This window comes from Vespa crabro, chromosome 8 (genome assembly GCF_910589235.1).
Source record: "Vespa crabro chromosome 8, iyVesCrab1.2, whole genome shotgun sequence".
Taxonomy (NCBI): domain Eukaryota; kingdom Metazoa; phylum Arthropoda; class Insecta; order Hymenoptera; family Vespidae; genus Vespa; species Vespa crabro.
In genome coordinates, this window is record NC_060962.1 from 5,463,541 (window position 1) to 5,474,394 (window position 10,854).

At 39.8% G+C, this 10,854-nt stretch overlaps 1 protein-coding gene across 1 annotated transcript; it reads right to left on the reverse strand.

The window, feature by feature from the left end:
- Nucleotides 1-7,588: 7,588 nt before the first annotated feature.
- On the reverse strand, nucleotides 7,589-10,394 carry LOC124426345 (silk gland factor 1-like). The gene has a single exon (XM_046967926.1). It carries the CDS (start codon nucleotides 9,276-9,278, stop codon nucleotides 7,734-7,736), a length of 1,545 nt encoding a protein of 514 aa, XP_046823882.1. The 5' UTR covers nucleotides 9,279-10,394; the 3' UTR covers nucleotides 7,589-7,733.
- Between the last annotated feature and the right edge of the window lie 460 nt (nucleotides 10,395-10,854).

Below are 10,854 nucleotides of genomic sequence, written 5' to 3' on the forward strand. Positions count from 1 at the left end.
TTCCACCACTCCTCACTCATGGTATATAACGAGAAAGAGAAAGAGAAAAAGAAAGAGAGAGAGAGAGAGAGAGAAACGCGCTCTCTTCGTGAAACTGCACGCTCAACTACGTAAGTACGCGCACACATGCGCTCTCGCTAGCTCTCTCTATCGCGCGCGCGCGCGCGCGTGCCTCACGAGTACGTGTATACAATCACACACAAACATTGTTCATGATTTAGTCAAATATTGGTGCGATACACAGCTTTGTAGTACCTCACGGTAGGTAGGTAGATAGATAGGTAGGTAGGTAGGTAGGTAGGTAGGTAGGTAGGTAGGTACCTACGTACGTACGAAGGTATATATCTAGTACCGTATATCATACCGAATAATCCACGCTAGATTGCACCTAGATTGTCCAGCCGTTGTTAACTAAGACTCATACTTTACGGTCGAATCAAGTAGCAAATATCGTTATTGGTATACCCGGTGGTCCTTAGAAATATTCAGGTAGCTATACTTACTCTTGTGAAGATTTATATCTAGAATATCGAGTTTAGTAACTGTTTGTTTGATTTCATTGCAAAAACTTTCATCCTCGTTGAGTTTACATAAGTATAAATATATATACATACATACATATATATATATATATATATATATATATATATATATATAGATACTATATATATATACCTACATATGCAGGTGTATATATATATATACGACATAGTCATCGCGATAATAACACGTTACGTTTTTTAAAAGCAGACGCTATCGTTTATCTCTTTTCTTTTCTTTTCTTTTCTTTTCTCTCTCCCTCTCCCTCTCTCTCTCTCTTGTTTCCTTTCTTTCTCTCGATAGTCCAAGTATGAATTCGAATTTTCGTATAAACATCCCCTTTTTCGAAATAACTAAACGTTTCTATTTCTAATGAGCGTTTCCTATCGATTGTATAGAGTAATAGCGAGATTAGGTCATTTACACAAGATATTTGATGGCACTTATCCCACAAAAGGCTCTATGTCAACGAGCACATCTTCGAGTGCTCGTACAAATGTATCCGAATGGAAGTTAAATATTATCGTATAGACAACCACTTCATTTGCGCATCGCGCGCATGAATATTTTCATTTCAAACAGGACGATAAGAACTCTCTGATTTGTCTACGCGCTTATGTAGTTACATACCATTGGGACATTTTCTCTCTCTCTCTCTCTCTATCTCTTTCACTTTTCTGCTATTTTCACGAAATAGATATCACCTAACTAACGAGCAACAGGATGCAAAAACACCCTGTGATACACGTGCTCATAATTTATCTTGTTTTTCATAGATACTCACTCACTCTTACCCATTCGATATATGTTCCCTATACATATATATATATATATATATATATATATATATATATATATATATGTACATATTCGTCTTCGATTTTTATCGTATCTGAAAATTAATTGATTATATATACTCCAGAGCAGTGGTATCCAATCTTTTTGTTTACACGAGTCGCACCGAGAGATGTGAAAAAAAAATTCTCTTAGATAGCATACGAAAAAATAAAATTGAGTATTGTAAAGAGTATAGGTACAAGTGAAAAATTTTCTTTTCTTTTTCTTTCCCCCTTTTCTTTTTCCTTTTTTTCTTCTCTGCCGCTAATCAAACATTTTATCTCTCTTCTAGCTAGAGCTTCGCGAGAAAACATTTGAGGCATGCTTTAACATCGTAAGTTGAACCGTGCACCGTCGTTTCAATCGTATCAACGCGCTCGACTTCATTCGCATTCATTAGAGGTTTTGTCGGTACGATATTTGTTTTCTTTCTTTTTTCTTCTTCTTTTTTTTTTTTTTGTTAAAATAAGAAACGATAACATTTCGATCACCGCACCGAAAGTAAGATCATATTTGATCGAAACCAAAGGAGGAAAATTCGGCTCTATTGTTGGGTTACTGGTTGAACACCTCTATTCCGAGAATTTAAAATCTTATTAGTATCTACTATCGACATTATATTAGTAAACTATCGGCATACTTTAATCGCGATAACGATTATTGATATATTTACTATATTAAACCAGTTTTGAAAATTCATTCTTCAATGTGAAATATATATATATATATATAATACATTCATACGTACTCTATCAAGATATATTGGTATTGTAACATATAATAGGATTAAGGAAATGAAAGGATATAATATGGTATTAACAAGAGAAGGGTTTAATTATTGTGGCGTGTAAAAATTCTTTGACAAAAGATGAAATTTCATAGAAATACGTTGCTTTATTGAAACACTTACATCCTCGATTCTCGTCGTTCCGTTTTAACCGCGATAATATTACTTTTTTCCTTTCTTTTTCTTTTATCCTTTTTTTTTTCGTCTTTTTTTTCTAATTCCTTTTTTTCTCTCGTTTCTTTTTTTCTTTTCTTTTCTTTTTCTTTCTCCTCTCCTCCCCTCTTTCTTTCTTTCGTCCTTTCTTTCTTTTTCTCACTTTCGCCGTTATTTATCAATGACACTTTTATATCGCACGTTGTCGGACTAACGACAGTTCGAAGATTGCGTGACGTACGGGTGAATTCGCCGTATGTGTGAAAACGGTAATGCCAATACTGGTGGATGTACTTAAGAGAAATGAAAAGGAAGGAGATAAGAACTAACAAAAAAAAAAAGAAAAAAAAGGAAAAAATAGAAAAAAAAAGAAAAAGAAAAAAGAAACGACGACGAAAGAGGCGAGAGCAAACGACAAAAGGAGAAAAAAGAAAGAAAAAAAGAAAAGAAGGGAGAAAAAGAAAGGGATGAAAAAAAGATGAAAGAATCTATCGAGTAGCACGAATTACGGCCGATGGAAGAAACGTCGTTTAAAAGCGATGATAAGAGAAGGCGGAGGCAAGCAAGAATGAAAAAGCATAGTAGTAGAGTGTATGAGATTTCATCGTTCTTTCGAGATTTTCAATTTCGTATGCCTCCACTCGAGATCTGTCGACAAGATTCGTCCTTGATTCTTCCGTCGGCCGAATTCTCTCGGATTTAATAACGACGACACATGACGATGATGATGATGATAATGATGATGATGATGATTATGATAATGATTATGATTATGATGATGATAATTATGCGAAACATTAGGACGCGAAATTATATCAAACGAAAAGAATCAAATTATATAATTGCAATGATACTTATAATAATACTAATAATAGTAATTATTGTGGCAATCATAAGAATAAGAATAATAATAATAATAATAATAATAATAATAATAATAATAATAATAATAATAATAATAATAATAATAATAATAATAATAATAATAATAATAATAATAATAATAATAATAATAATTACAATAATAATAGTAATGATAATAGTAATAATAATAATAATAATAATAATAATAATAATAGTAATAATAAGGATGTATGTGATCTCTTGCGATGCGCCAGTCATTATTATGTACAGATTTTTATATGTGCCAAGCGCGTATTTCAAAAGTGTCCTTTCATTATTTCCGTCTATCGAAAAGAAGGATCGTTACGAATTTTCTTCAAACAGATCTGTGCGAATGTAAGCAAAGATAAGAAAGAAAACATCGCGAGCGCAGTGAATGAAATTCAGTATGTATCTACTTTTGAAATACGCGATTACAGTGCATTGCGAACACCGTTCTCTTTCTCACTCTTTCATTCGTTCTTTCACTCTCTCATTCTCTCTTTTTCTCTCTCTCTCTCTCTCTCTCTCATTCTCTCTCTCTCTCATTTTTATATATAATATGTATACACCTAACATAATGTGTATCATTAAAGATTCCATTTATTTTTTTTATATCTATATATATATATATATATATTTATATATTTATTTATTTAATTATATATACCTCTCTGTAACATATAATATTGTACATTATACGCGTTACACGTTGTCGGCTATCTACATGTATCATACAAAAAAACACTGAACGTATCCTGCGCGACGCTTTCACAAGAGAATTCTTGAAACGTTCAAGGGCGAAAACATTGTCATTTTCATCGTCCGTCACATTCGAAGAACGTTTTATATTATCATTATATATTTTCTTGGTTAACATTTTCTTTTCGTTTTATTTTTATTTTTATTTTCACTTTACTTTTTTTTTTTTTCTTTATTCATTCGTTTATTCATTATTCCCTTTTCTCTTCTTTTTTTTTTCTCAAAATTTTTGGGACACGTGCGCTAGAGTGATGACGCACGCACAAGCGGACGCAATTACATACATACGTCCATCGCGAGTATACGTTCGCTAATTTATATTTATTTTCGCGGATTATCACATTTTTGTCGCTCTCTGTGCCGGCATCACCGCCAACCTTCACCCCCTCCCACCCTTCTAACTTTTCTTCGTCATTATTTAACAGCACCGCAGCCCGAACTATTCTCACCGATCTATTCTATCATAATTATACGCTTCTCCTTTTCTTTTCTTTTCTTTTCTTTTAACTTCGTTTCGTTTCGTTTCGTTTAGTTTTTTTTTTTTTTTTCTTTATTTATTTCTATCAATTAATTTTACCGTTGCTCCGTGTCTCCGACCGATTTTGATTTATAATATATATTTGGTATGGACGATACACACCGTATATTCACGATCTCGTTGTACCAACGTGTACGTTTAATAACGTCTACCAGCACGCTTAAAAAGATAACGGCTTCTGAACGACAGCCGAACGATTATGTAATGATCGATAAACTCACCGAAATGTTATACATACATATGTAGGTGTGTTACATTGCTCGCGTTAAAATCGTCTCGCGTTCATTTTTCATTCCTTCTATTTTCTTTGAATTTCTTTTCATTTCATTTCATTTCATTTCATTTCATTACATTTCATTTCATTTCGTTTCGTTTCATTTCAATTCAATTCAATTCAATTCAATTCACAATTCAATTCATTTCGTTTCATTTCAATTCATTTTCTATTATTTTCTTTACAACGATAATGCCTCTTCGATAGATATCTACGACAGCCATTTATGTGTACGTCGACTCGTTTCGAAGATGCATCCATTCTCGTGCGAATGAACCCGAGCGAAACTATTCTTCTTCTTTTTCTTCTTATCGCCATTGATTTCTATTTAATGATCGCTCATAGCGATAGCAATAACCATTGATTTAACGTATACCGTACGATCATCCACGATACGTTGAAAATATTGCGGTAGTAGTAGAAATAGAAATAGAAGTAGAAGTAGTAGTAGTAGTAGTAGTAGCAGTAGTATAGTAGTAATAGTAATAGTAGTAGTAGTAGCAATGTAGTAGCAATAGTAGTAGAGACCGATGGCGATAAGTATGACGCGCGCGAAATCGAGATCAACGACCGAAAACAAGCGAGCGTGTTTTTCTACACAACAAATGATAATAACATATGTATGTATCTACGTACGTACATACGTATGTATGTATGTATTTATTGTATATACACACATGCATGCGTATATAAAATGACTAATTCCAAAATAATTTCGAAAGACCTGCTGCTGTCGCTTGATAATAAAATAGCAATCGTAAATCGATACTCTCGAACATCGCATCTCGTTCGAATGTTACATCAACGAAAAGATTTGTTACTAACAATAAATTATTTAAGTGTCGTCGTACACTCAACCTGGCGCATCCCTACGCATTCTTGCATACATTGACAGATCGACAAATGGTGATTTGAAAATCGAGATATACGAATTGCAAATAGAAAGATAGAAAATAAACTATGTCAATGATTTAATCCGATTTTTTAAAAAGGAAGCAGGAGTCTAACAAATGAGTCGAAGAAGACGAATCGCGATCGATTATTAATTCGATCGTTTGTAAAGTAAAGCACACTACGATACTACGCTTCTTTTTTTTTTTTTATTTTTTTTCACTTTTCTTTTCTTTTTTTTTGTTTGTTTGTTTGTTTGTTTGTTTTTTTTGTCTTTTTTAATTTTTCTATTTAATTCTAGCGCCTATCAGAGAATCGTTGTATACCACTCCATGCTACGTAAGTAAGTACAGGATCGTGGACGGAGGCTCGAGGAACGATTGTGCGCGAAATAAAACTATCGCAAAAACTATAAAGCATCGTCTGCATATCGGTTAAATGTAATCGCAGTGGCAACAACGTTTTCCTCCTTTTACTTTTCCTTTATCTTCTTTTTCGTCTTCGTCTTCGTTTTCGTCTTCTTTCTCATTTCTTTTTCTTTTTTTTTTCTTTTGTTCCTTCTTCTGCTTTTTTCCCCATTTTTTATTATTTGTTTTCTTTCATTTTGTTGTCCTTCGTTTTAAATTATCATTATTCTTCTCATCGTTCGACTAACCGCTAAAATTCATTATTAGGCTCGCGTCAAAGCATATTTCGCCGTCGTCTCGCGTGTAAATATAGAATCGAAAATATTGTCCTCGCAATAATATCCAAAGAGTGAAAACATAAATAACGTTTTCACGTTTACGCGCGGCTAATACAGAGATATATGTATAGATAATCTATCGAATATCGATGTTCGAAGCTAATCGGTCGCATATCGGAGAGACACTTTCGCATCGTTTTATTTATTTCTTTTTTTCTTTTTCGTCATTTAATTGCAATTTGCAATGTATACATTTATCGATTAGACGTACGCACCCATGTTAATTAATTATGCCTTTAAAATTCCACAAGAACAGCAGCAGCAGCAGTAGCAGCAGCAGCAGCAGCAGCAGCAGCAGCAGCACTACCACTACTACCACTACCACCACCATCACCACCACTACCACCACCAACAACAAGAACAACAACAACAACAACAACCACGCACCCCACGCGTCGCGACTCGAACGAGGACGACTTCGAGTCATCTTTCTGTTTTCGGTGAAAAGACAAGTAAAACGGGAAGGAAACTCTCGAGACAATTTCAAAGTACACGGTTTCTCCACTTTTTTTCAAGGACGAGAAAAATTATACTGAAAGAAGAAGAGGAAATAAAAGAAGTGGGTAGAGGGAAGAGACTCTACGTGATTGACGTGACACATTTCAGCCGAACGATGTGCTTTTTAAGCTCATTAACCATCGTCGAATGTGAAAAAAAAAAAAAGAAAAGAAAACGAAAGACAAAAATACTCAAAAACAAAAAAAAAAGAACTGATTTTCAATAGAAAAGGTTTTCGAGATTATTGAATCGAGCAGAGTTCATATGTACGTCCGGGGATCTTCGTTCGTGCCAGTTGAAAAGGCGAATACCGGTTGACCGTACCTTGGATGGAATCGGAGTCTCCTTCTCACGCAATACTTTCCTCCTCGTCGTCCTCTTCGTCTTCATCGTATTCATCGTACTCGTCGTCATCGACAACCTGCCAAGAAGAGGTTTCATCGGAACGACGTCGACGGCGTTGTTGATGTTCTTGTTGTTGTTGTTGATAATGTTGTTGATGTTGTTGATTATGATGATGTTGATGTTGAGCGAGAGAAACCGAAGAAGAAGAGGAGGACGAAGAGGAAGACGCGGACGATTGAGGTGGTGGTGGAAGAGGCGGTGGCGGCGGCGGTGGTGGCGGTGATGATGACTGTGGCGGCGGTGGTGATGGTGGTGGTGGTTGCGGCGGCGGCGGCTGCGGTGAAGGAAGAACGTCGTCGATCGTCGTCGGAGAATGATGATTCGAATTTGCGACGGTAACACCGGCAACGGAAGCAGCGGAAGCGGCATAGACCGCAACGGCAGCGACTCAAGCCAAGGCGTAGGGGTGAGTAGCGTGATGTCACAATCCTGGAGCCGCTGTGGCGACCGACGGAGGAGGAGGCGCACTGCTGGTAGCCACGCTTGTCGCGTGATGGTACAAAGGACTCTGATAATATTCTTGATGATGATGATTACTCATATTGTGCATGGGTCCTCCAGCGGTATTCGAGCCAGCGTGCATTCCATTATGATGATGATGACTCGGCGGGGCAGAATGTGCGTGGGGGTGATGAGGCGAGCCGAAATTCGCGTAGCTCTGATGAAGCTGTTCATACATTTTCATTTCCGGTGGTTTCGTATCTTGGGCACCTGGCGACGTACCTGCCGTTGCGCCAGGTAATAACCTGGTAATGCTAAATGGATGACTGGCAGCCGTATAAGGTGGCTCTTGTTTTAGGCTCCCTGCCATACCATGATGAAGAGCCGCCGGATCGGATAGCAAGTGAGGATGAAGTGTACGACTGACCATGGCAGTTAGTTCGTCATGTGCCGTACCGAGATCTGGTCCTAACAATCCACCGATATCGGTGGTGTCACTTTTAAGAGCAGCATGATGCTGATGAAGCCCAGCCGAGTGATGATGATGATGAGTCGAGACCAAAGAGTGAAGGTCTTTGTCGTCCTGTTGCTGAGGAGCATGATGAAGGGACGAGGGTGTCTTCTTACCGCCATGACCGAGATCATGAGAATTCGGACTATTATGACCAGCGGCGGCGGCTGCTGCAGCAGCAGCGGCGGCAGCAGCCGCGGCCGCAGCACCCGAGTGATGCTGTTGGTGCTGTTGATGTTTGTTATTCTGCCTCGTCAATTCTTTCTTTTCGTCTTTGAACCTCTTTTGACGACGCAAATAACAACCATTTTCGAACATATTACCGCTCTCCGGGTGCAGCGTCCAAAAGGAACCTTTACCCGGTTTATCAGGTGTTCGCGGTACTTTAACGAAGCAATCATTGAAACTAAGAGAATGTCTTATCGAATTTTGCCATCGTTGCTGATTCTGCCGATAAAACGGGAATAGATCCATAATGAATTGATAAATCTCCGAAAGTGTGAGCATTTTGGTTGGCGCGTTTTGTATCGCCATCGTGATCAAACTAATATAGGAGTAAGGCGGTTTTGCGTGCGTGTAACTTCGCCGATAAGATTTGTCGGTACGTGCACGTTGAAGGGCAGAATTCGGAGAATCTGGTTCGGTTAACGACAAAGGATCTCTGGTTACAGCGGTACCACCGCCTGGCGTTAACGGACCATAACCCACGGCGCTCATGCAAGCGCCACCACCGCCCATCGATGTACCTCCATAACCACCCATGCCACCACCACCCATCGAAGCCATCCCCATTGCCGAGCTCATCGTGCTCATATTGAATCCACCGGCTCCCTGAGGACTGCAACTCGGGCCGACTCCAACGCCCATCGACATCCCCATAGACACGCAACCCATCGAATTTATCGAGCTGTACGTGGGTGCCATGCTGCCCATACTGGACATCGCGGCGCTGGTCATGGCACCACCGAGACTTCCAGCCTCGCTGTACAGCTTTTGCGACTGGAGCATGGTCATAGAGCTCACCGGTGCCGGGGTGGGCTGCTGTCGAGACGTCAAGCGGGAATCATGAAAGCCACGGTACCACGACTGCTGATAATCCGGTGACCCCTTAATCTTATATCCGCCCGTACTTCCTTCACTTTAATCCTCACGTCTCACTGAATCACGGTAACGATAAGGGTTCTTCCTTGAAGTATCTCGATCACGCGACACCTTCACTCTGTTCTTTTCGATTTGAATCTCTTTCTATATCTCTATCTCCGTCGTTATCCCTATCTTTTTCTCTTTGTCCTTATTCCTTAATATTACACTCAACAATTCACAAAATTTGCTTATCAACACTAGGATCCTATCCTCGTGTCCTCACACGCCTCCTATTATACAGTTCACCGTAGTTTCAGTGAGAAATTCCAAAAACTAATGATCGACCTTCATTCACGACCGATATTTATTCCCTATACGTGCACTGTGTTCTCCTTAAGCGAAACAATGCATGCACGACGTCCGTCGGGCCGGCACGAAGGACGACACTCGATGACACGTAAGTTGTGTTCACGCGCGCACGCTGCCCTGTCTTCCTCGGTGGTATGTTGGAGTAGTATAATTGTTGTTCCAACAAATGACACGATGATCGTAGTTAGAGAAGAGGCCACGGCACTTTCGCGAATGTCGCCGACAACGACGATGACGACGACGACGAGGACGACAACAACAACAACAACAACAACAACGACACGACGACAACGACGTCGACGACGTCGACGACGACAACGATGGTGGCGGCGACACCAGCACCGTTTGTCGCGTAGAAGCGCGCTCGGTTGTTTGAACGGGGCCTGTTTGGAGCCACCTCACCTCTACACTATTCTACCTCTGTGTGCCGTGTGGATGGAGGCCGGTTAGCGAGTGTTCTCCGCTACTCTTGAGTCGCCGAGTCTTGTTCAAATACACCCCACTCTATGCAACATGGCGCCGCGCCCGAACATTCTATTCGAACCAATGGGTACCTTCCTGATCCCACCGTTGGTATTAACCAACCAATCGGATTCTCTCAACTCTTCTACCGGTGGCGTGGCCGTATCACGGAGTTTCGAGATGCGATGAATCGTGGCCGCGACAGGACTTCTCTCTCTCTCTCTCTCTCTCTCTTTCTCTCTCTCTCTCTCTCTCTCTCTCTCTCTCTTTCTCTCTCTTTATCTTCTCCTTTCTCTTTCTCTTTCCAGCGCAAGCGCCGTATCTTCGAACTTCTTCGAAGTCGCACGAAGGCCGCTTGCGCAATCTCTCTCCTCTCTCTTGGCCGATAAGCGCCGCCGTCGACGGGTCCGGCGTCGGGTCGAGCGTCGGGACGGCCGCGGCCACGACGCCGGCCACGTTCTCGCGTTCGTTTCTGCTCTCATCTCTCTCTTCCTCTTTCTTTCTTTCTTTCTCTCTCTCTCTCTCTCTCTCTCTCTTTCTCTCTCACTCTCTCTCTCTCTCTCTCTCTCTCTCTCTCTCTCTCTCTCTCTCTCTCTCTTTCTCTCACTCACACACACACAGACATATATACATACACATTCTTTCTTTCGTTCTTTCTTTCTCTTTCTCTTTCTCC